The sequence below is a fragment of the Selaginella moellendorffii genome, unplaced genomic scaffold (assembly GCF_000143415.4).
Source record: "Selaginella moellendorffii unplaced genomic scaffold, v1.0 SELMOscaffold_16, whole genome shotgun sequence".
NCBI classification, from domain to species: Eukaryota; Viridiplantae; Streptophyta; class Lycopodiopsida; order Selaginellales; family Selaginellaceae; genus Selaginella; species Selaginella moellendorffii.
This window is the reverse complement of record NW_003314277.1, coordinates 1836294-1858729: the sequence shown is the minus strand read 5'-3', so window position 1 is coordinate 1858729 and position 22436 is coordinate 1836294. Positions and strand designations below refer to the sequence as shown.

The 22436-nt window shown below is 46.9% G+C and overlaps 7 protein-coding genes across 7 annotated transcripts; 4 read left to right on the top strand and 3 right to left on the bottom strand.

The window, feature by feature from the left end:
- The first annotated feature begins 53 nt into the window (after nucleotides 1-53).
- On the top strand, nucleotides 54-3444 carry LOC9642084 (cell cycle serine/threonine-protein kinase hsk1). The gene is made up of 18 exons (XM_024675800.1): nucleotides 54-559; nucleotides 610-667; nucleotides 738-800; nucleotides 858-924; nucleotides 979-1072; nucleotides 1120-1203; nucleotides 1261-1350; nucleotides 1407-1428; nucleotides 1488-1651; nucleotides 1706-1868; nucleotides 1919-1962; nucleotides 2017-2126; nucleotides 2187-2268; nucleotides 2328-2522; nucleotides 2575-2622; nucleotides 2682-2733; nucleotides 2799-3157; nucleotides 3252-3444. Exons 1-15 carry the CDS (start codon nucleotides 77-79, stop codon nucleotides 2587-2589), a joined length of 1734 nt encoding a protein of 577 aa, XP_024531568.1. The 5' UTR covers nucleotides 54-76; the 3' UTR covers nucleotides 2590-2622; nucleotides 2682-2733; nucleotides 2799-3157; nucleotides 3252-3444.
- A 3290-nt stretch (nucleotides 3445-6734) lies between these two features.
- Nucleotides 6735-9125, bottom strand: LOC9642552 (cyclin-T1-3). The gene is made up of 6 exons (XM_002971083.2): nucleotides 8644-9125; nucleotides 8447-8528; nucleotides 8253-8387; nucleotides 8006-8181; nucleotides 7745-7896; nucleotides 6735-7640 (listed from the first exon to the last, which is right to left on the bottom strand). Exons 1-6 carry the CDS (start codon nucleotides 8880-8882, stop codon nucleotides 6916-6918), a joined length of 1509 nt encoding a protein of 502 aa, XP_002971129.2. The 5' UTR covers nucleotides 8883-9125; the 3' UTR covers nucleotides 6735-6915.
- Nucleotides 9126-9142: 17 nt separating this feature from the next.
- LOC9642082 (probable signal peptidase complex subunit 1) lies at nucleotides 9143-9655 on the top strand. The gene has a single exon (XM_002971269.2). The coding sequence runs from the start codon at nucleotides 9248-9250 to the stop codon at nucleotides 9545-9547; it is 300 nt and encodes a 99-aa protein (XP_002971315.1). The 5' UTR covers nucleotides 9143-9247; the 3' UTR covers nucleotides 9548-9655.
- A 519-nt stretch (nucleotides 9656-10174) lies between these two features.
- On the bottom strand, nucleotides 10175-11633 carry LOC9642081 (GDSL esterase/lipase 7). The gene is made up of 5 exons (XM_024675970.1): nucleotides 11365-11633; nucleotides 11167-11288; nucleotides 10841-11071; nucleotides 10529-10781; nucleotides 10175-10445 (listed from the first exon to the last, which is right to left on the bottom strand). The coding sequence occupies exons 1-5, from the start codon at nucleotides 11609-11611 to the stop codon at nucleotides 10249-10251; spliced, it is 1050 nt and encodes a 349-aa protein (XP_024531738.1). The 5' UTR covers nucleotides 11612-11633; the 3' UTR covers nucleotides 10175-10248.
- An 811-nt stretch (nucleotides 11634-12444) lies between these two features.
- Nucleotides 12445-13759, bottom strand: LOC9642551 (peroxidase 49). The gene is made up of 3 exons (XM_024675918.1): nucleotides 13496-13759; nucleotides 13236-13427; nucleotides 12445-13107 (listed from the first exon to the last, which is right to left on the bottom strand). The coding sequence occupies exons 1-3, from the start codon at nucleotides 13757-13759 to the stop codon at nucleotides 12511-12513; spliced, it is 1053 nt and encodes a 350-aa protein (XP_024531686.1). The 3' UTR covers nucleotides 12445-12510.
- A 262-nt stretch (nucleotides 13760-14021) lies between these two features.
- LOC112346614 lies at nucleotides 14022-15769 on the top strand. Its single transcript, XM_024675969.1, has 4 exons — nucleotides 14022-15115; nucleotides 15177-15264; nucleotides 15323-15472; nucleotides 15545-15769. The coding sequence occupies exons 1-4, from the start codon at nucleotides 14022-14024 to the stop codon at nucleotides 15638-15640; spliced, it is 1428 nt and encodes a 475-aa protein (XP_024531737.1). The 3' UTR covers nucleotides 15641-15769.
- Nucleotides 15770-15816: 47 nt separating this feature from the next.
- Nucleotides 15817-17710, top strand: LOC9642550 (vicilin-like seed storage protein At2g28490). The gene is made up of 7 exons (XM_002971268.2): nucleotides 15817-15903; nucleotides 16031-16424; nucleotides 16479-16657; nucleotides 16711-16791; nucleotides 16840-17175; nucleotides 17238-17484; nucleotides 17535-17710. Exons 1-7 carry the CDS (start codon nucleotides 15817-15819, stop codon nucleotides 17687-17689), a joined length of 1479 nt encoding a protein of 492 aa, XP_002971314.2. The 3' UTR covers nucleotides 17690-17710.
- The last annotated feature ends 4726 nt before the right edge of the window (nucleotides 17711-22436 follow it).

Here is a 22436-nt window from a genome sequence, read left to right as displayed (position 1 = left end):
AATAGATCACTTGAAATTTTCCCGCTACTTTTTGCTACCTAGGGTTCTTCAGATCGCGCGCAACCGTGGCGTAGCGATGGCGGGATTCTCCATCGCATTGCTCTCGCGATTTCGCGGCTACATTCGCAGGAAGCTGGATGTGGATCCATCGCAGGTAGGCAGCTGTCTGGAGAAAAGAAGGCGACCAGAGGAAGAGCCGCCGCCTCCTCTCAAGGGAAAAGCCAGAAGGCTCTTCATCTCTTGCCCTGGCGCCGATAGGTGCGACTCTGGTGCTGTGGAGTGCGAGGCAAAAGAAGATCTGGAGCTCTCCGGCGCCAATCGTGACGGTAATCAGGGCAAAGGAAATGGTGTCGCCGCGGACGTGGATTCTTTGCCGGTAGATCAAAGGGCTTGTCTCGAAGCCCCAGACGATCTCCAAGGTGAGACTGTCCTCGAATTCGAGGCTTCAAATTTAGTTCCCGACAACGAGGATCAAAGGCAAGAGGTCGCTCATGAGCTTGTTCCGATAGCGCCACACAGTGCTAAAGCCATCGACGAAGTTTTCCACCATAGAACAAAGGTAGCCTTCTTTTGGAGCTTTCTTTCTAGCCTAACTTCTGGCTTTCATAGGGACCAATCCCCATTCCAAATTTGCAGAACTACAGGATAGAAGGCGTGGAAGGCTCGGGTAATTCTTTTCCTTTTTCTCATTTTAATTCTTTCGCTCTAGATTCCATCCTCTAACTTTATATTTTCAGGAGCTTATAGCGTGGTTTTTAAGGCGAGGCGCTTTGGAGATGGCCGGCTCTTTGCCATCAAGTGTGCGTTGTTTCTTTGTATATTTTTTGGGCCAGGGCTTTTGCTAACGATTCTCACAGGTCCACTTCAAGGAGATAAAATTGCTGCGAGTGTTGACAAGGAGATAAAATTGCTGAAATTGTTTGGGTAAGCTTATCTTTATTCTCGTAAGATTTCGTTTGATGTTTCTGCTTTACATAGAGGCAAGCACAGCATAATCAGGTTGGAGGAAGTCATTAGAGACGGTGAAAAGAAATATCTTGTTCTGGAACATGTCGAATACGACAGCATTCAGGTTTTACACTATTCTTCCACTTTCTAGACTAACTTAATTTGTTACAGTCGCTGAAGAAAGACATTAGTATGAATGATCTACGATCGTATGGTTTTCATCTGTTCAAAGCGCTGAATTACATGCACCAAAAGGTTGGCCTGTTTTTTTTTTTTTTTGTCAACACTGTTTTTACATTTGAACTTCTGCAGAACATTATACACAGGGATGTGAAGCCAGGAAATTTCCTCTATTCAAGGAAAAGCAAAGTGGGGCATTTAGTGGATTTTAATCTTGCATTGGTACGCTTTTATAGTTTTATTATCTGGATGCTAACTTTCGTTATTGCAAGGAACAGGATCTCGCTGGAAGGGCTAAAAGTAAGCATTCTATTGGCAATCTATTCTAGCAATTTATGGAAAGTTCTTTATGTGATCAGGAAGACTGCCAAACCAAAACAGACAGATGCAATGCAGTCTGCCAGCCGACATTACTTTCACAGAGGAACGGAACGCCTTATTACAGTGCTCTCGACTGGAGGCAGACGCCGAAGATTTCGATAAAATGCTAAAGAGATTACGTTCGGCTGACTATAAGTCTCAGGTAGGCTATTCCATGTTGTGCTATAACTTCTTGAGATGAATTTCTGCTCTTTAGGAACACATGCAGCCTGTGCAGATGACAAGAAAGCCTCTCAGGGAATATGTGACGAGCAATATCCCTTCCAACCAGGCTCGCAAGAGAGTGGGTTTGAAGCCGACGTCAGTCACAGATATCAAGCCGCTCGCAACAATCTATCCGTCTTGTTCTCTCGATCGACGTAAGCATTTGTTCTACAGCCGTGCTGACCCTCTGAAGTTGTAAAACCAGGGAGAATAGCTTGCGTTGGAACAAAAGGATATGGCGCCCCAGAGGTACTTAGCTGATTTTTCCTGCACTTTTCACTCTATGTGATCACTTGGATACAGGTTTTGCTGGGTTCTCCACAAACTGTAAAGGTTGACATCTGGTCCGCTGCTGTAACGCTACTCCAGATCGCAACTGGAAAGCTGCCCTTTTCTAACGGTGGAGTCCCCAAGTACGACCATCTGTTGCATTTAAGAAACTTCTCTTATTGCTCTTCATACGCATGCTGCAGGACAATCCAGGAGATTGCAAAGCTATGTGGTACAAGGGAGTTGAAAGAACTCGTGGGAACCAAAAAAACGTGCTTCCTTGAGGTAGAACGATTTTATTTTTTATCTCTCTTTCTTGGTTTTATCAAAAGCTTGCCGTTCAGGAACTGAAACACGATTGTGATGGTACCTCCATATCCGAGTGGATCAAATCACCTGAACTACCTTCTTCTTTTCTCGACCTGATCAGCAAGTGCCTGAAAGCTAACCCCGAAGAGAGGATAAGCGCTCGCGAGGCAATGCAGCACGAGTTTTTCTCTCCTTGTTTGAGAGCAAGGAAAGCTCCCGAGCACCGGCTGGTAAGTTCTTATTTGCAGCTACATGATGTTCACTCGGCTTTGTCTCATATAGCCCCTACGCGTTTGAGCGAGACAAACCGTGCACGACCGACCAGCCAAGGTTAATACCCTGCGGGGCTTTCAATCGCAGTACGACTCAGCAGTGTTATGGATTCGCAGGTAGTGGCGCCAGTTAGCAACGCTCTGGAACCAGCACTCACCATGGAAGCAGGCAAGTCGAAGCTCGTTAAAGCCATTATATTTCTCCTTGACAGCAAACATTATGATTACACGCAGGCATGAGCCACACCGCGTTTTATCTTAAGACAACGTAACATGGTACAGAGTTTCGTCAGGCACTTAAAGGGAGTTCATACGCGCCACAAGGATCAAAATCGACCATTTTGGACCAAGCCCTTGGTTGGAACGGCGCGATGGGTAAGCCAAACGACCGAGAGAGTAGCAGTGAGAAGTGAGTGAAGCGATTGACGTGAGTGAAAGGTCTCTCCGAGTTTGGAGCAAGTTGTTTTCTTTTCCTTTCCCAGGCATTATAATGCGAGTGAAGATGGATGAGCTCCATCTCCACGAACAATCTCCATCCGGGAGATAACGCCGAGAATGAAGGTGGACGTGAGGACACACGCGTTTCGGACCAGGTATGCATGCATACGTGCATCTCTTTCATTCCTTTCAAAGAAATCAAGCTACAGGGAGAAACATTATTGTGTGGTTATCGATTTCTTGCCACAGGTCAATGCAAAACATTCATGGATCATAACAACGCAATCAAAAGATCTCCCAGAGCGAAATTAAACGCAGAGGAGAAAGCAAGGCCCAAGCCGAGCGAGCGAGAAAGAGAAAGAGTTAATTTAGCGCGGTTGCTGCCTGTAAGTGTTTTGATGGCCACCTTGATTGCATATGAAAAACTAGAGCCTTGTTACAACTTGTCTATCACTATCTGGAGCTGGGCTGAAGATTACTTTTAAACTTTTCTAAAATAATAGTAATAATAATGGTTGAAACATCAGTCGCGTGCACACGCACAATTTCAAAGAATTGATTGTTGGTGTCTGTGTGTGCATGCAGGCAGCATATGGTCGAATTTGGAATATACGGACGGCTGCTACTTGGGAATCATTTGGCTGGACTCCAATAACCACAGTGAAAGGGAAGTGCATATGATTTGTTTATGTTTTTCTTTTCTGTTGCGAGGATTGTTCAAACCGAAAGGCATCACCCTAACAATCAGACTGATGTGTGATATGTGCCTACATTAACTCGAGGTTTCATATGAGGATCATGATTCCCCACGCAACATATCTATTCCATTCAATCTGAAAACATTCCACATTGAATTCTTGCGATGGAGACTGCAGCTTCATGTGTCCTTTGCTGTTTTTCTCTCCTTTTTCTAAGCATACTGTCGATTTTTTATTTGTTATATCATCATCTTCACAGAACTCACAAAGAATTTGAAAAGCGCTTTTAAATAACTAGAAAAGAATTCGAAAAACTTTAAAATACTTGCAAGTTGCTGCACTTCAAAAGTTCGTGTCTAAAGTTTTCGGGCAGAGCCGATGTTTCTTGATCATCTTTTTGATCATTACAATTGGTGTCTTATATGGTAAACTGCTTTGCTTTGAGAAAAGTTAAATATTGATACAATCATAGTCTAGCATGGAGAAACATCCAACGTTTTCAACTCAAGAGCACTAATCCTAGAAGATAATGCTGACTACTGGATCGAGATTCGACGATCACAGCAGCAAGTGCTCCACTGGACACTGCTGGATCGTCGCAACGCAGCGCTTGTGCTTGAACAGGGCATGCTGCAGCGTCTCGGTGAGCACCAGCGGCGAGGACGAGCTCGCGGACGAACTCCTCCTGGATCCCAGCAGCAGCACCGAGTCCGCGATCGAGGCCGGGCTCATCGCCACCACCGAGCTCGTCGCGATCGCCATGGAAGCCAAGTTACACGACGAGGAAGCACAAGAAGAAGAAGAAGAGGACGAGGAAGAAGAACAAGGAGAAGAGATGGCTATGGAGGAACTGGGCGATGAGGAAAACGGAAACATCCTGGCCTGGTGATTAAGAGGCACGTTAAGGCAGTGATTATTAGCGCCATAATTCCCATGCCCTCCATTACCAACGGCCTCAAGAAGCTGGACCTGTATCTGGAGGAACTTGACGAACCGTATGGCCTCGTCCAGCATCGACGCCGTATCCAGCTTGTTCCCGCCCGGGACCAGCTTCTCCAGCTCCCGGACCCTCTCGCTGATCTTCTTCCGCCGCTGCCTCGCCGCGATGCTTTGCGGCTCCACCGTCTCCTTGAATCGATACGAGAATGATCCATGGCCGCCACCGCCGCTGCCAGTGCTGGTAGTGGTGGTGGCGCTGCTGCTGGTGATGGTGCTGCTTGGATTCCGAGCCGAAGCTGCGACTGGAGATACTGGAGATGGATTCCTCGCCACACTGCTGTTGATCTGGAGGAGCATTGCCTCGGACAATTTGGCCGCCACTCCGACGTTGTGGAAGATCACCGAGTGGTGCTGGAGTGACTCGGAGACGTTCTGGAGCGTGAAGCATCCACGCTGACGCTTGTTGGACTGATGAGACGCTGCCACTGGAGGCGAGGCTTCGACCTCCATGAGCTTGGGCTGCTCCTTGCTGCTGCAAAGCTCGCGGCGATCGATCATGTCGATATCGGTGTGATCATCGTCACTGCAAGGCGCGAGGCGAGCACCGCGGGCAAGCTCCTGCTCAGGGACGTGACGATCATCGCCGGCTCGGGGAGCGTTTTCTTGCTGCTGGATCATGACCTCGTGAGCTCGAGAATGCGGGTGGTGGTGATCGAGCAAGCTGCCGAGGATGATCACGTCGTCATGGGACGAGGCAGTGCCACCGGGGAGGAGGTCGAACGATGGCGGCGAGGAGGAGGATCCCGAGAGCTTGGAGAAGTGATCCACAGGCTCTGGGATATGCAGCAGACCTGGGAGAGACTCGTACTGGAGAAAGTGCCAAGATTCGAGCAGCGACGCGGCGCCATGGAGATCGACCGGGGGCGGTGGCGGAGGAGGAGGATGATCGAAGCCAGCGGCGGTGGTGTAAGCGGCGGCTTGCTCCACGATGGACGAGGCGGGGCTGCTGTCGGTGGAGCCAGCGCCAGCGCCAGCGCCGCCAAATTCGAGGAAGCACGACGCGCCGCCGCAAGAAGAGGAGATGATGGACAGGTTCTCGGAGGCGGAGCCGGGGCTGTGATTCTTGCCAGGAATTCCGAAGGAATCGGTGTCGGAAGGCGAGAGGAGATGGTCGCAGGTGCTGGAGGCGGCGTCGAGCGAGAACGAAGGGCATTGATGGTGGTGCTGATGATGATCCTGGGAGAAAGCGCAGCAGAAGGAGCCGCTGCCGACGAGCTGATTGAGCGACTCGTCGTCGTGCGCGAATTCGCCAAACACATCGCCCTGGAATGGATCCATTTGGAGAAGAAGCGAAGAACCCTAAATCAAGAACAGCAAAATTACAACACACAAGAAAGAAGAAAAAGGGTAGCGCCACCACCAAAGCGTATGTATGCACGCATCTACGCGCGCAAAGTACGAAAATCTCCGCACCTATCAATGTCCACGTTCGAGAAGATCAAATCAGTAAATAATCACAAAATAATAACTGCGACTTCTTCGTTTCCACCTTTTTTTCCCATTTTCCTCACTAATATTAATTGCATTAACTCGTTTTTATATCGTTTTTAATTGCAGTTTTTTTCTCGCCATCCAACGATCGAGAACGCGGTCGGCGGCCTCCGACATTGATGAGGGACAACGATCCCCCGATCGCGCTGGTTTTCCCGTTAGCCCTTGATTGCCCGGGGCCTGGCCAATCGCGACCGTTGAGATTTTAGGGTTCTTCGTGGGATTTCTTGGGGCCACCACCACCATTGTCTCTGCGAAACTAAACTATAAACAACGCAAAAGGTCTGCCCTGGAGTACTATGTATGCAACCGAGGAAAGGAGAGAAGAACGTCATTGTCTTTGAATCGACGTGATCCATTCCCATGGTTCCAAGAACATCACCACGAGAAAAATATTTCCAATCTTTGCTAAATCCATCCATCCAGGACAAGGTAACACCTTTTCTCGTGGTTTCTAAGATCACCAAAGTTACAGTACGAATGTTTACCACGCGCTTTTTATCATGAGGTGAAAAAAATAATCTCTCCTTTTGAGGCGGCGGTATGTCAACGTCGTCAACGGAAAATATTTGTTTACCTCGGTCGATCACATGGGGTGAAAATCTCGAGACCACCGTTGACAACGACACCAATTCAAGTCAAAACACCGGACGCCGTACCAAACCCCCGAATCGTACAACACGGAAGCATTTCGTACTAGTTAAGCCTTTTCTCGTCTTTTTTCTTCACGAGTACTTGTGCCGGTTCTTCTTTTGATCCCGCTCTTGCCACTCTCCTCGATCCTTGGAGTGATTCCGGCTCCGGTTCTCGCCGCCGCCACCCTGGTAGTGATAACTTCCGTGGTGGTCGCTGCTGTGGTGGCGATAATCCTGTCCAGACTCTCGGCTGCTACGATAGTCCCGGTCGCTAGAATCGTAGCGTTTCTCTCCAGTCGGCCGTGACGATGAATGGTAGTGTTGCTGTTGATCCTCGCCCCGGCTTGGAGGAAGCTCGCCTTCCTCGGGCTTGGACCACTTCTTCTCGATCATCTCTCGTTTCCTCTTGCTGGAATCCTGTTGTTGTTGCTGTACTCTCTCCACTCTATCATCCAAGTTGCTGTCCGCAAAGTCTTTGTGGTGAACTTCGTCACGGGCGGTGTCGGTTTGATCCGCCACCCTTCTTCGATCGCCGGCCTCCCCCCTGGTTCTACTGTCGTAACCATTCTGAGTCTCGGGTACCTGTTTTGGCCGTGCTTGCGCCCGCTCCATCTCGTAGTGGCCATCTCTGTTGTTTTCCACCTCGCGTGGTGGAAGGGCGGCTTCCCGTCGCTGCTCCTCCGGCGGGAGGTGGCCGTTTGCTGCCGGCTCCACCCCGTTCCTGTCGCTTGCGTTTGGATCTTCCAGCGCGTCACTTCGAGAGTTTTGTCCCGCCCTGTTCTGCTCGTAGAGTTCCAGCATTTGATTGCTGACTTCTGCAAAAAAATAGGAGACGTGCATCCCTTTCTCAATACGACCATGAAAATGAAACAAAAAAGAACAATGGAAACTAGAGTCTATCAAAGTCCAGAGAACGTACCTTCCAGTTGCCGAGGCGTGACATCAAACTCTTGCCACCAAGCCCGCTCACCATCGATCGGCAGCTTCACCTTAAGAAACTTTGCAGCCAGGAAAATGGCACCAGCGGCGATGTGGTGCGGCTTGAACTGCAGGCAGAGCGATGTGCGTAGCCTGCACATCCCTTCCACTGCTTCATTCCCATCTCATCAAAGTGATGAAACAACACGGACTCCAACACTCCAGTCGAGACTGAAGTTCCTACTGGTGTGCGAGAGCTTACCCATCATTGACAAAGTTCCACGCAACTTGAGCCAGCGCATGTTGAGAGACGTTGAACTTTTTTATGGCGGCCACCAGCGGTCTGTATGGATGGTGAACGTTTAGATCGAATCCTAGTGTAGTGAGGACGAGGCGCTCCCCGTACAGCACAAGCTGCTTTTGTGCCTCGTACAAATCCTGGAGAGAGTTTTCCACGCAGATTTTCAGCAGTAGCAGCAGAGAAAACCAGTAGAGAAAAAGTTTCAGACCTTTTGTTTGATCCGATTATTTGCAGAAGGGTCCTTCTTATTCCTAAGAGTATAAGAAACATATATTACGTCTTTCAAGACGCGAGGGGTTTCTTCCACTTTCCCCGCCAAGAACATACACACAGTAGCAATCATCTAGATCGGTACGAAGCTTATCAGTATCAGCTAGGCGTCAACAGTAACTCAGAACTTACAAATCTATCGTTTCTTGCATGGGATTGCCGAAGATAGAAACGATGACAAAATGTAATTGCGGTGGCAATAGTCACCTGTGGGCTGCAAAGAACGAAAGAACAAGAAAAAAAATCAAACCGTCAATGAGTCTGAGTGAGAGAAGAAAAGAAAGAAAAATCCGAGAAGAACAAGACGAAGGAGAAGAGAACAAGCTTACACTTTTAGTCGCATGCCGAGGTCCTGTAAAAAAGTACAGTAGGACTTTCGAAAGTAAGTCTCCCTTCTCGAGTCGATTCCATCACGGAGCGATGGCGATGTCCTGTCAAGTTCTTCCCTGGGAAAGTACCAATTTGTGCTGGAGTGGTCGGCCTCCTCGAGTTTGCCTTGCAAAATGGCCGACGAGCCACCGGCATCCAAATTCAACTGAGCAGGATCACCGCCAAGCAGCCCCGCCATGGACGAAAGAATGCAAGCGAAAATCAGAAAGGAATGGAATCCCCTCGGCTCCCTGTACAGCAGCTCGATCTATCGTTGGAATCGGACGATTCTTCCCGAGTAGCAGCACTAAAACCTATCCCAAAATTCGAGGCGCGCTTACAGATGCGAGCCTGGATCGATGATGCCGACGCGAGAATCGCCAATGCCGCTGCGCCGAAAGCTCCACTGCCGCCCCCGCTCGTCACGAAACCCTAGCCTATACTCCCTCTCCTCGACAAGATCTTTTTTAGGGCTTCTCGGGGCTAGGGTTTGTTTGGCGCTCGCGCTGCGCGATCTCTTTCTCTTGCGCTCTCTCTCTCTCGATCGATCGATCGATCTCCGCGATGGATTGGAAGGGGCAGAAGCTGGCCGAGGAGCTGATGCAGTACATGCTGGTGGGATGGGCGATTGCTGCGTTCCTCGCCGGCTACTTCCGCACATCGTTCCAGCTGATGATGCTCGTCTACGCCGGAGGTGTGATCCTCACTGTGCTCATCACCGTGCCCAATTGGCCCTTCTTCAATCGCCATTCTCTCAAGTGGCTCGATCCAGACGTCGCCGCCGCCTCGATCAATCCGGTCAAGACCAAGGCTGCCGCCAGCGCTGCCGCGGCCGGGAAGAAGAAGGGATCGCGGCCCAAGTGAGCACAATTTTCTTGCTTGATCCATCGATTCCTCTTTCTGGATCGATCGAGTGTTGTTCGTGGCAATAACAATGATCAAACTCAAGAGACTGTTTAAAATTTATTTTTATTTTCTGGTTGTTTAAAGTTCCTTTCCGGAAAGTCTGATGTCTCGCAGGAATATTCTAAGCTCCAGATGGTATATTCTTAGAGCTGGAATATACAGGAATATACCGCGTTCAAAAAGTTCTAGTGGCCAAGGAAAAGCTAAAGGAATGGACGCTACGTTTAGGAAACGCTGGCTCAAGCCGGAAGTGTATCCATTGGGAGTTTTCGTGATTGGCGCCGTTGGATTGGCGGCTTATCTCTCCGCAAGAAAGCTCATCACTGATCCAGAAGTGAGGTAAAAATCTTTTCTCCTCATGGTAGAGTTCATGGTAATTTGATCTGTAAAAAGGGTGAACAAAGACGATAGAAAGTATGGACGGCTGGATAACCACAGCTAGGGAGAAGTCTATCACAACCATCCATTGCGAAGGTTCTTGCGTGATAAGAAGACGCAGATCATGCCCGGTCTCAACGAGTACTTTAGCAAACCATTGAATCCCTCGAAATAAAAATACGGCCACCCCAAACAATAATATGATTATGAAATATCTCAATGCTTTCTTAACATTTCAATGCAAGTTCATACTATATGATCATTAACATATGTATTAGATTTTAGAGGATGAATTTCACAAGCTCGGCATAGAGTTCGTCTGTGACGAGCTTGTACATGGCTTGTGTAGGATGCACCATGTCCCAAAAGACGTATTCGTTCGAATCAGCGCACACTGAAGTCCGGCCACTGCAAGTCTGCAAAACTGACCCCAGAAACTTCCCAGATCCACAACAAGCAACGTTCCCGTATCGAAAGCCTGCTCGAACAAAACCACCGATGATCAATCAATCAATCAAATCTTTTGCTCGAAACGAGACGAAGAGCTTCTGGAGAACTTACCGTGTTTTCGGGGGTCCTGGATTGCGCTGAAGAGAATGTCGTACGCGTTTGCGTAGAGCAGCCGGCTCCCGGGAAGTTTGGTTTGCAGCCCGGCGAGCAGCGATTGCAAGCCCGCGTTGAAGTTCTTGGCTTGATTATTCACCTCGCCAATGCAGGAGCCGTCCGAGTTGAGAAGATTAAGCATGAGTGGCGTGCATCCGAGGGGACCAAGCGAGAGGACGACGAGCTTTCGAGCTCCCAAGCTGTAAAGTCTCTAAAGAAAAACAACCAAAGATCGATCATACGTATCGATGTGCTTGTGATTTTACAGACCTCGAGATCTCTGGAAAGCGTGGAGAGGAGAAGAGTGTTATAAGACTCCGGGGAGTAGCGAAACCTCGCCTTTGGATTGTAGACGTAGTTGAAGAGATCGTTGTTCCCAGTGCTGAGGAGAAAGAGCGAGTTTGCGAGGAGCCTGGATGATTCCTGTGATCCCATGAGTTTGTTGATGCTGGCGATGGAGCCCTCAAAGGCATCAAGCTGCTGCGACAGGGATACGGTCGTCTGGGAATCACGACAAAGAGACCAAACTTTTCAAACTTTTCTCAAGAACAGTAAAGAACCAAACTTCCTGACGATCCTGTCGCTATAGTACGTACCAGTCCTGTGCCATTAAGAATGCCGGAGCCTCCGGCCGCGAAGTTGATCCCTTGGAAGAGCTTTCGCCCCTGCGCGTCCGGCTCGAGATCGTCAATTGGAGTGGGAAGCCCCAGAAACCCCGCTGATCAAGAGGATCGATCAAAAAACTCCCGAGAAAGAAAGAGAGAGATAGAGGACGGGATCGATCGTGGGCTTACCCAAGAAATCTGTGGCGAGCTTGCCATTGGAGGCTCGCCCAGTCGGCCCCGGAGGAACGAAGTCGCGGCCATAGGGAAGCTCTTCCGTCCGGATCAAATGCACGGTGTTGGGCCTGTAGTTGAGATTGCCCGTGTCCAGCGTCGAGTCGCCAAACACGAACAATGCGGGCACCAGGCTCGCGCTCGCTCCTCCCCACGCATTGAGGAGATACAGGCCCAAGACAAGGCGGTGAAGATTTTTCTCCATTGGCGCTTTGCTTGGAAACTCCAAACTCCAATCTCCTGTTCTTCTTTTCCCTTTATTGTTCTATACACCTCCTTCGATTCTGACAGGTCTCGTTTAAAGACCTGAGCAATGTAGGTGGGGCGCATTCATGGAACATTACATTCCCACGCAGTCAAACATAGTCAATTTACAAGGTCCACGGTTAGTCAAACTCAAAGCTTGTCAATTAAAGTCAACCACGGTCAAACTTCTACACACAGATCTTTGCCTGGCCTTTAACCACACCATTTCGTCCATACGCGAAGAGCACGGTCGCATTTTGGATCCCCAGAAAGCTTCGACCGCCGAGAGTTCCCGAGATTGGCATGATGGACGTGAGCTGCGAGAAATCGTAGGGGCCCCTCACGTTAAACCGGGCACGAACGCCATCGCTGGTCGCGAGTGAGATCGTCCCGCGCAGCGAGACCACGGATCCATCTCGGACTGTCGGGTAGCTTCCTTGGTACACTCCGATCTGGCGAGAGTCGTACTCGTAGCTCTCGGTGATCTTGTTCCTGAAAACTTCTCCATAGCCGTTTGGGAAAGGTCGCTGGACCAGAAATTGCTGGCCTTGAAAGGGCAAGATGCTTTGTACCTGGGAAGAATTCGCTGGAACCCGGATCCCATGGATGTAGTACACCAAGTTTCTCGACGAAGGCGACCGTGGCAAGAGACAATTGAGAAGATCACAGTGGCCAATCTTGATCATTGTCACAAAGATGGAAAAAGATGCAAAAAACAGCTTGAAGCACATCCTCTTGATCAAGAAGAAAGGAAAAATGATAGAAGCAAGTGATGAAGTTAGGCCGAGATAATATCTTATTGCATTTACCTACACTTTTATTGACTTTCCGATTTCGCCACCTTATATCAACCTCTTCTTAGAACTTGGGGTTCACTCTCCGGCAGTTCTTTCTCACCTCGCCCTTGTCCCCGATCAGCGGCCTCAAGTTCCCCATCCTCACGATCGATCTCGCAAAGCTCGCGAAGAATGCCTGCTCGTCCTCGGCAAACTTCTCCACGAGCTCGCGAATCCCTGCAAACCCCGCGATCGCCTCCGAGTAGAGCGTCCCGTCCGAGTGGAGCACCGCGCTTTGGGACACCAAGTTCTTGTAGTAGCCATTGTCGAATGAGGCCGGGGACTCCCAGTCGAGGGGCTGGAGCGTGTTTGGATCGCCGTGGGGCGGGCATCGATCGTGGAGCTGCTTGAGAAACCCGGGCTCGATGTTAAGATCCGGGTGGTGGGTTCCGCTCTGGTTGTAGATCCGCTGCTCAAAGCTCGTACATCGCGAGAAGCCCATTGTGTGAGCTCCGACGAGCGAGACTAGATCCTCGGCGCCCAGGCCCATCGCCTGGAAGGATGAGAGAAGTTGGGGGAGATCGTACGTGGGATCCGGGATGAAATGATCCGACGCTGCTCGGCTCGCCGTGAGGCTGTCCCTCCGCCCGAGCGCTACTTCCCAGTTGGGTCCTCCACTCTGTCCATGTCATAGCGCCGTGCGTCAGAAATTCTGGGAAAACACGAGGGAAATAGAGGGAAAAAAGGCAATGCGGGGGTAACCAGAGGGAAATAGGAGGAAACAAGAGGGGAAGTTCACATGCTTACCAAGACAACGGCGTCCCTGGCCACGATGGCGAGAATATCAGCGCAGGAGACGGTGAGAGGGCACGCTTCCTCGACGCTCGCTTTGATCACGTCGATGAACTCGAATCCTCGAGCCGATTGATTGTTGGCGGCGGCAGTTTTCTCGCCGATGAAGAAGGGCGCGTCATCGAGGAGCAGCGACGCATCGCATCCCTGGAAGTAAAGAAAAGCATTGAGCAGCTATCGTTCTATCGATCAATCCAGGGTTAAGAGAGCTTTACTTGGACGAAGCAGTCGTGGAAGAAGAGGCGTAGCAGCGATGCCGCATTGCGCTGCTGGATCTTAATCGCGGCCTCCACTCCAGCCCTGACGATGGAGTAGACCTGGGGACAAGCGTGCCTATAGAAATCCTCGCTCAGTCCGTACAGCGTACTGTTCTCGCTAATGGCAACAACGTTGTCATCGTCGTACTCGTACTGCCCTCTTGATCCCAGTACGGTACCCAAGAACACCAGCGAGATGATAGCCAAATTGAGCCTGGCCATCTTAGAGATAGATGGTTTGAAAGTTTGATCGATCGATTGAATCCATTTGTGTGGTTTTATAGCACGAATCGTTGTAAACTAGTAGTATTTGTAGGTGCATGGCTTTGGAGGACAAAAGAACATGAGGAGCCAGGCAAAGGTCGTGCGTTATATTTTTAGGTAGACCTAACCCTAATGCTCTGTACTATTTCCGTGCCCTAAAAGACCGGGGCGGGAAAATGGCCACAGAAGCCCTAAAATCTAAAACCCTGTGCTAGGGTTCATGGGCGCGATCGACGAGGACGAGGGCTCTTCCTGGCTGCGCCCCGCGCGGCGGATTTTCCAGGTTCCTTACATTGATCGCGTGCTGCGCAGCAAGGGGCTGCGCCGGATCGTGGGCTACCCCTACAGCGCCGGCGACTGCCTTTTCGATTCCGTGCTCTATCTCCTGGGCGAGGAGGAGGCCTACGAGAGCTCCGTGTGCCTCCGGCGGGCGATGGTGAGCTTGTACAGGGAGAAATTCCACCGCAAGGACCCCAAGGCGATGGAGTGGATGGAGAATTTCCTGGTGCTGGAGAATTTGCAGGAGCTCCACCCAGAGCTGGGGAGGATCAAGCTCACAGAGAAGGACGCCGCGCTGGTCTACTTGTGTAAGATGCGGCTGAGCGCCTCGTGTGGGGGGCTCTGGGGGGATCACTTCTGCGCATTTTGGTTGCAAGAGCTCCTGGGGAGGCCGATACAGATCTGGCTCGCGGACACTGGGAAGATCTTGGGCGACGAGGAAGATCACAGTGACAACGTTATGCGGCTCGTCTACCATAGCAACTATCATGGGTTCTCGTTTGCTCACTACGAGCCAGTGGTGGCGTTCGAGCGGATGGAGAGGTTTCGCTGGAGCTCTCTACAGGTGATTCACAGGAAGAGATTTATGGAGGACGACTTGGAGGACGAGGTGCTTGAGGAGGAGACCGAGACGGAGAGTGACAATGACGAGGAGGAGGAAGACGACGACGAGCCACCGCCGCTTCCTCCTGAAAGCTCGCAAGGTTGCTCTCGAGCTCCATGGCTTGAAGATGACAATCCCGAACGGCCGGATAGATTGGTGGGCGTTTCCAGCGCGATCGAGGGCGAGGAGATGGATGAAAGTGCTACTGCGAGAGTGGAGGAACAGGAAGTTGCCGAGACACTCAAGGAATTCTCGAGTGACATCAAAACGGCTGGCGGCTCCACCAATAAACTGCTGGGTTCTCGTCACCTTCAGCCGAAACGGTTGAAAACGGACAGTCCTTCTCTCGGTGAGTCTACTGTGGAGATTTCTGTCCGCCAGCCCGATAAGCAAGAGCCAACAGCAAGGAGAGAACCACTCAACACAAAAGTGTAAGTGAGTTTTCCTCCTTTCGTTGAAGTTTGTGATGGATTTCTTCGTTTTTCCTGGCAGTCTCGAAGCTGATTGTGGCCGACTGAGCAACTTTGAAGTGCTCGATCTTCTGCAAAGCAGGGATGGCATCAGCCAGTCGGAAGTTTTGGTATGCTCGCAACCCGAGGAGTCTGGATGTGTTTATGATGGTTGGCTCTCCTCGACAGGTCCGTAGATATCTCCTCCAGACCCCGGCAGCGTTGCAGAGCATCGAAGACTTGAGAAAACTTTCTCGAGAGCCACTGATCCGTCGACTTTGCCCGCTGGAACGCATCCAGATAGCAAACTTAAGGCCCGATCCAGTCCAGCTCTACTTGGTACGTGAAAGTTTTTTCTCGCATCAGATCGGCTCTAAAGGATGGCTTTTTTTCTTTTTTTCTCGCGAGCAGATTATCCAAAACATCCAGCAGAGATTTTCCAACGACGAGATCGATGCCATAGTTGCTACTGTGAACAGATTCTTGACAGAGCCACAGAAAGCTTGATCGATCTTCTCAAAATCACAGCGCCAAAGATCCAAAGAACCAAAGTTCTGTGGAAAAGAGAGTTTTTATTTTATTTTTTTCATTCCTTGTACAGAGGAAGGAATTTATGTAAATTTCAACCGTTGATCATGGCCTGGATCCGACGGTGATAGTGGCGCCAATTGGCGGCTCTACGCATGCATGCACGAAGCGTAAGCTTTGATAAGAAGGCCAATTGGACAGGAGAATGGAACCCCATCTTTCTTCTCCCGCGTGTTCTTGAGGTAAGCGCTCTTCCAGTCTGGACGATCTTGGGGTAGATTTCGGTGCTGATCGTCTATTCTTGCCCAGAATATCATGGCTTCTCCTCGGATCTGGCTAGTTCTCCTAGCATTGCTACTGGTTCTCCAGGCCGTCGTCGCGCGGGGAGGATTCCGGCTCGATGCGGCGTCCAATGGCGATCGAGAGCCGCGGCATCGCGATCGCGAAGACGAGGGTGAGGACGATGATCGCGAAGGAGGCAAAGATCACGATGAGGATGATCGCGAAGGAGGCAAACATCGCGATGAGGACGACGATGAAGGGCACAGCTCGAAGCACAAGGGCAGGAACCCATTTGTTCTTGAGAAGCCTGTGGAGATAGTGAGCACCGAGGCGGGGAAGATCCACGTTCTTCCCGGCAGGAAGGACAAGGCTGGCGTTTTGGGATCGAACAACATTGGTGTTAACTTCATCACAATGGAGCCCAAGGCGCTCCTCCTGCCGCAGTACATCGATGCTCCTTGCGTCCTCTACGTTCTCAAAGGTACTTGGGATCTTTTTCTTGGTCGAGGAGCTTCTTTTCTTCGTTTCTTTTCAGGAAAGATGAGACTTGGATGGGTGGAAGATGGATTGAACCAGCAAGACCTTGAAGCTGGAGATATCTATGTGATTCCTGGAGGCCTCGTCTTTTACATCCTTAACACGGATGAGGCACAGAGGCTGCGAGTTTTTGGCATGTTCGACACCTCAGAAAGTCTCGAGACTGGAGTCTTCCAAGTAAGCTGATTTGCTTAGCATCATTGTTTTGATTAGAGACTTTTCTCTGGCAGTCCGCGTTTGTTGGTGGTGGAACAAATCCACTGACCATTCTCTCAGGTTTCGACTCGGACGTTCTAGCTGCGTCCTTCAAGGTCAAGTAGCCTGGATTTTCCTCGAAACTTTTCTGAAAACTCTTTCAGGTGTCGTCCGAGGAAGTGATTGAAGTGCTGAGCAACCAGGACCAAGGTCCGATCGTCTACACATCGCAGGCACGGTTCCAGGAGCTTGTTTCCAGGAAATCAAAGAGCTCAAGAGCCTCCTGGTCCTGGTCCTGGCTGAACTACATTTCCAGCTTTTCGTCAGAGCTCTTTGACAATGGTGGCGGCAAGTCCAGTTCGCCTGCCAAGCCTTTCAACCTCTTTAAGAAAAAGCCCGACTTCGAGAACGACAACGGCCGGACAATTGCTGTGGATGGACGCCAGTACGCTCCGTTGCGAAACGCTAGCGTTGGAGTTTTTGCAGTCTCGCTGAAACCCGTAAGTCTTCCGGGTTTCATCCGTTTCTCCACAAACCATTTTCCTTCCTTGTTTTTGTCTAGGCCGCTATTCTTGCTCCACACTGGAATCCACGAGCAGCCGAAATCGCTCTAGTGACCAAAGGCCAAGGCGTCTTCCAGATCTCTTTTCCAAACGGTACCAGCGCGCTCAACAAGTCCGTCAAGGAGGGCACCATCGTCTTTGTTCCTCGCTACTTCCCGATGAGCCAGATTGCTTCTCGCGAGGGTGCTCTCGAGTTTGTGGGATTCAGCACGTCGGCGGCACCCAATAATCCCCAGTTCCTGTGTGGTACGTTTGGTGTTTCTCCCTTGTTCTACGCTAACTTTGTGACGTTTTAGGTGCGAGCTCGGTCTTGAAAGCTTTAGACGAGGAGACACTCTCGACGGCATTTGCGGCGCCACCGGAAAAACTGAAGGATTTTCTCGGCTGGCAAAAGGATGCTGTCATTCTTGCTGGATTTGTGGAGGAAGACTATAACGCCAGATTTTTCTAGTCTTGTAAAAAAGTATCCTGTGGAACCAAGGGAATATTCTAATAATATTTTAATATGTGTATTTGAAATGGTTATTGAAACATCAACTTTTTGGCATTGCTTGTGTTTTTGAAATGGTTATTAAAAATTTTTGGTTTGCTTAGTGAATATATTTAGAAATTGCTTGAAAATTCTAGGATATTTTACTATCTAACGCTTGTTATTAATTTATAATAATTTTGTATTTATAATTTATAACATGTTTATAATTTATAAACTTGATATGCAATAAAATTAATCTTGTATTTATAAATTATAAACATATTTATAATTCTAAATTTTTATTTGATCAATTAGATTGATAAGTAGGAATAATACTACTATTAAGCAAACCAAGCATTGCTACATGCAATGCATAACAAATTATTTGGATTAGCAGAAAGATATAGTGTAACTTTAATTGTCTAATGAGTGATTTGATATTTATTTTTGTTTAGATTTAGCTTTTATATTCTTTAAATATTCTTATAGTAGCCCCTCTTGTAGCTGGTGCAATTGTTTGATATTATATGGTTACAATTGAACAATCAGACTTAATTGTTTTTACAATCAATTTTTGTGGCTAGCTATATTTCATTTATAGGAATTCTAGCAATGATGTGTACCATTGGGTTGATTAATTTGTAATGATTTCCATTTATCATTTTTTGGGATGATATTTAGCATTTGTATAAGTTTTCCACTTGTCTTCAAAGATAGTATTGCAATAGTTATAATGGTCTAAGTGCAACCACCCATACAAATTGGAATCTTCTCCTAGATGTTTTTAAATGTGCAGTTGGACATATTGATAATTATAATAATATCTTCTAACAAGTGTATCATCTTTGTCAAGTGCCATTTAAGTTCATTATGTAACTTAGTATTTGCTTTAAAAGCTTCTTGCTTTGTGCAGAACTAAATATGTCAAAGTGAATCAATTTGAGAATTTTATAACTAATGCTTTGTCAAAATCTTATGGGATTTATACATATGCTAGTTGAACCACCCTTGCCAACACTCTTTGAATAATATAATGTTATAAAACATCATTTCTCCCATTTATAGATAGATGTGCTTCAACTCTATTTCCCATAAAAGATAATCTAGTTTTGATGGAAGTTGATGTTACTAATGCTTGTGTTCAATGATGAAGATAAGGATGAGGATATGGCTGTGATGTGTGCTATTGATGTGTGATAAAATTGTCCATATGTATCAATGTTTCCCAAATTAGCATTTTCCATTACTAAATGAAGGCCTTGGTTCAACAATATCATATTGGTGTCAATGTAAAGATTCTTTCAAAAAATAAAAAGTTATAGAAGTAATGGAGTGTCTTTTTACAAATAAGTCAGTGACCCCTCCATCCTACCACTAAAGGGTTCACTTGTCAAAAGTTTATACAATATTCACTTTCTAAATTCATTTTTATAATAAAAAGTCTCATGTTATCTTTTATGTGTTAGTTAATATGGGTTTGAGTTTATTTTCTATTGTTTAGCCTATTGCTATATCCTATTTACATTTATATTGTGTAGTAGAGCCAATCTTCATTCTTTATAACAATGGCAGTACACATGCAAATAGGTGAGACAATGTGAACTTAGTTGTATGTATTGGTGATTATAAGGTAGTGTTAAATCAAATTTTTAACTTGTCTCATACTCCCTTATGTCTCTTTTATTCCTTTCATTTTTTTCATTATTATTTATTGAATTTCCTTCTTACTCTTTTATTCTCTTTCTAGACCCTTTAGATGGTCTTTATGCTATTGCATTTGACCAACTCAAGAAGAAGTATGTTAATTTTTTCAACCTTGATTTATTTTATGGGGTTAAGATTGTAATGTATCATTCTGTTCCAACTAAAGATGCTTGTCCAATAAAAAATTTAATTTGGTATCAGTCACCAAAAGACCCTTCTTTAACATTTTCTTGATATCCATTCATAAGATCTTGGCTTGTTATTCAAAAGTCTCAAAGTATTAGGGTGTATGAACCTTAGGGAATATTCAATTTAGCATTGACTAATGTTTATTTAATAATATGATTATCTCAAATATGTACCATTTTTCTTCACACTACTAATCTCTTAAATTGTTTAGGGTAAAGCTATTAGTTCACCAAATAATTATCAACAATAAATAATACTTGCTTTTAAGTTCTTTTAGATACTAAAAGCTAAGGTGGATATTTCTAGTGTTGCTACTCAGGGTGGTCACTCTTTATAAGCATTATATATCATCTGCGTTCTGGAAGTTTAGAATAGGGGGCCTAGTATACTTTTTTTGTTGTTCATAATTTGCCCCATACCCTTACATATAAGTATTTTTTCAAATCTTAAATAAACCCCCAATTCTTATATATACGTGGAATATTTTGTTATTTTTGCATAAAGCATATATATATTTCCTTTAAACCCTGACGAAACCCACAAGTTTCTTTTGATCCCCATCCTCTACATACACAATAACATCACGCTCCATACCTACTATGCTTGAGATCTATTGCCCTCTACAACTTGCTACTATAGAGAGCCCTAGAGGAGCTCCACCTCCTCCCCTACTCGTACGTACGAAAATTTTCAAATTAAACTCAACCCTGAGGCCTGTATGTATATGTATGGTTTGCACCCAAAATAACCCCAATCTGTACATGCAGATGATATATACGGTTATATAAGAGTGACCACCCCGAGTGTTGCTACCATTATGGTAAGGTGCAATATCTTAGACGTTTTATTGATCATTTTTCTAATCATATTGCATTATTGCAAACATTGTTGAAGTCATCCACATTATCTTTCATATAATCTGAAGATTATAAATAGACATTTATAGATTTTAAAATTTTTTTGACAACTCCTCCAGTTGTGGCATACCCCCACTACACTAAGCCCTTCATCTTATATGTAAATACTTTTAATATTAGTTTCAAAAGTGTGCTTATGTAAGAGAGTAAATGCATCTTTAGCCAATTGTTCGCAACCAAGTGTAAGCCATAAATTTTGCTTTTCCAATTTGCTAACTTACCTCATTTATCTGACCACTATAGTCTTGGCTTTATTTAAGTTCCCTTTTTAAGGTTCTCATTTATTGTACCAACTCTTACTTGATTTTACTTGGTTTCAACAACTCACTACACAAGCAACAAAGCGTTAGTCATCCATCCACGGATTCCCAAATTCTTTCCCAATCCCCCTTTCCAGGTTAAATTGAACTTAAGGTTCAACTACACTCCCTACAAGCATAAACAGCCAAACACGCTAAACTTCCAAGTTCTTAATATCCTTTGGTATAACAATATTTGATCATGGGTCCTTCTAAATCCCAAGTCTTTAGTGCAACACTTGTTTTGGGATACTGGGGGGAAACATCATGGCTTAACAGCTTGGTATGGGTACTTTTACTCCCCCACTTCCATCTTGAAGGGAAGGCCTAATCCCCTAGGAAGGGTGAGGACTAATGAGCTACAAGGTATTCAAATAAAGCATCACATCATATAAGTCTGAAGCATTGTAGTGAGTTTCCCTTCTAGGAGTGAGAGTTGCTCTTGAGCACTTCCTTGGGTGGCCCCTCCAACACCACTCGAGTCCATGCTCACTTCCACCCAAGGCCCCTAAGCCCCAATCTCAACCTCAAGTCAATTTGAAAGCACCATTGGAGAGTTCTTTCAAGACTAGTTATTAGACATCACTATCCCTACTATACTTTTGGAACCCCCTACAACGCCCTTGCCCCCTAGGAGACACACGCTTTAGGCTTTCACCCCATGACCTGTATTGGTATTTGAACTTGGTCTTGGACTTGATCTCGGACTCAACCTCGGACTTGGTCTTGGACTCGACCTTGGACTTAGTCTCAGACTCGATTTTGGACTCGATTTCGGACCAAATCTAGGACTTTGTTTCAGACTCGACCTCGAACTTGGTCTCGAACCTGATCTTGGATTTCAGACTCGGTCTCAAACTTGATCTCGGACTTGGTCTCGAACTCGGTCTCAAAGTTAGTCTCGAACTTGATCTCGAACTGGGTCCTATTCGATGAACTTTTTATCATTTCGGTCGTGCTTTTGGGGATCCTTTAGCCTACAACATCTCAGGAAGTTAGTTCCTACAACTCCACCACCCATAGAAGTTTGATACATGTCTCTTTTTAATCTTACGACTTGTTGACTATGTCTCTAGGGGCATCCCCCCACTTAACGGTATGCCTAAGTTAACCTCCCCAGCCAAGAGCCCATGACAATGGACTATAGGTGTCTCTATACCTCTCACCTCACCATGTCATAGTATAGGGTTGGGATTTGAATTTAGCCTTGCTTTACTAGAGGGTTGGGACTCGAACCTAACCTTTGTAAAATATATTTATGGATTTAATATCCCCGCAGGGAGTCAAATGTAGTTCCCTACACCTGGTCGACTTAGCTAACCCATGCTAATTAACTTACCTTTGGCATGCCTTCAGATTGTTTACTTTACCTTTTGTTGAGCAAATTTGCTTTCTTTAGCATACAACTTGTGTTCTGTTACTTTCTCAAACACCTCTGTCAAGTGTTTGACATGCTCCTCTAGCGTCTTGCTATAGATGAAGATGTCATCAATGTAGATGACCACAAAATGATCCAGATAGGGTACAAAAATGTGATTCATCAGTGCTGAGAACATCGCTAATGCATTGCATAGCCCAAAAGGCATCACTAGAAACTCAAAACTTCTATACATTGTC

What these genes read in the sequence shown, in the direction of transcription:
- LOC9642081 (XM_024675970.1), bottom strand. Translation starts at nt 11,611, where the DNA reads ATGGAGAAAAATCTTCACCGCCTTGTCTTGGGCCTGTATCTCCTCAAT. An exon ending in GCTCGCCACAGATTTCTTGG is followed by an intron (nt 11,289 to 11,364) that starts GTAAGCCCACGA and finishes CCTCTTGATCAG; the next exon opens with CGGGGTTTCTGGGGCTTCCC. An exon ending in CGCTTTCCAGAGATCTCGAG is followed by an intron (nt 10,782 to 10,840) that starts GTCTGTAAAATC and finishes GTTTTTCTTTAG; the next exon opens with AGACTTTACAGCTTGGGAGC.
- LOC9642552 (XM_002971083.2), bottom strand. Translation starts at nt 8,882, where the DNA reads ATGGCGGGGCTGCTTGGCGGTGATCCTGCTCAGTTGAATTTGGATGCC. An exon ending in ATGCAAGAAACGATAGATTT is followed by an intron (nt 8,388 to 8,446) that starts GTAAGTTCTGAG and finishes GTACCGATCTAG; the next exon opens with ATGATTGCTACTGTGTGTAT. An exon ending in CACGCCTCGGCAACTGGAAG is followed by an intron (nt 7,641 to 7,744) that starts GTACGTTCTCTG and finishes ATTTTTTTGCAG; the next exon opens with AAGTCAGCAATCAAATGCTG.
- LOC9642550 (XM_002971268.2), top strand. Translation starts at nt 15,817, where the DNA reads ATGCATGCACGAAGCGTAAGCTTTGATAAGAAGGCCAATTGGACAGGA. An exon ending in CGTCCTCTACGTTCTCAAAG is followed by an intron (nt 16,425 to 16,478) that starts GTACTTGGGATC and finishes GTTTCTTTTCAG; the next exon opens with GAAAGATGAGACTTGGATGG. An exon ending in TTCTAGCTGCGTCCTTCAAG is followed by an intron (nt 16,792 to 16,839) that starts GTCAAGTAGCCT and finishes AAACTCTTTCAG; the next exon opens with GTGTCGTCCGAGGAAGTGAT.
- LOC9642082 (XM_002971269.2), top strand. Translation starts at nt 9,248, where the DNA reads ATGGATTGGAAGGGGCAGAAGCTGGCCGAGGAGCTGATGCAGTACATG.
- LOC9642551 (XM_024675918.1), bottom strand. Translation starts at nt 13,759, where the DNA reads ATGGCCAGGCTCAATTTGGCTATCATCTCGCTGGTGTTCTTGGGTACC. An exon ending in TCCACGACTGCTTCGTCCAA is followed by an intron (nt 13,428 to 13,495) that starts GTAAAGCTCTCT and finishes CTTTACTTCCAG; the next exon opens with GGATGCGATGCGTCGCTGCT. An exon ending in CCAGGGACGCCGTTGTCTTG is followed by an intron (nt 13,108 to 13,235) that starts GTAAGCATGTGA and finishes TGACATGGACAG; the next exon opens with AGTGGAGGACCCAACTGGGA.
- LOC9642084 (XM_024675800.1), top strand. Translation starts at nt 77, where the DNA reads ATGGCGGGATTCTCCATCGCATTGCTCTCGCGATTTCGCGGCTACATT. An exon ending in TGGATTTTAATCTTGCATTG is followed by an intron (nt 1,351 to 1,406) that starts GTACGCTTTTAT and finishes TGCAAGGAACAG; the next exon opens with GATCTCGCTGGAAGGGCTAA. An exon ending in GTCTTGTTCTCTCGATCGAC is followed by an intron (nt 1,869 to 1,918) that starts GTAAGCATTTGT and finishes TTGTAAAACCAG; the next exon opens with GGAGAATAGCTTGCGTTGGA.
- LOC112346614 (XM_024675969.1), top strand. Translation starts at nt 14,022, where the DNA reads ATGGGCGCGATCGACGAGGACGAGGGCTCTTCCTGGCTGCGCCCCGCG. An exon ending in GAACCACTCAACACAAAAGT is followed by an intron (nt 15,116 to 15,176) that starts GTAAGTGAGTTT and finishes TTTTCCTGGCAG; the next exon opens with TCTCGAAGCTGATTGTGGCC. An exon ending in ATCCAGTCCAGCTCTACTTG is followed by an intron (nt 15,473 to 15,544) that starts GTACGTGAAAGT and finishes TCTCGCGAGCAG; the next exon opens with ATTATCCAAAACATCCAGCA.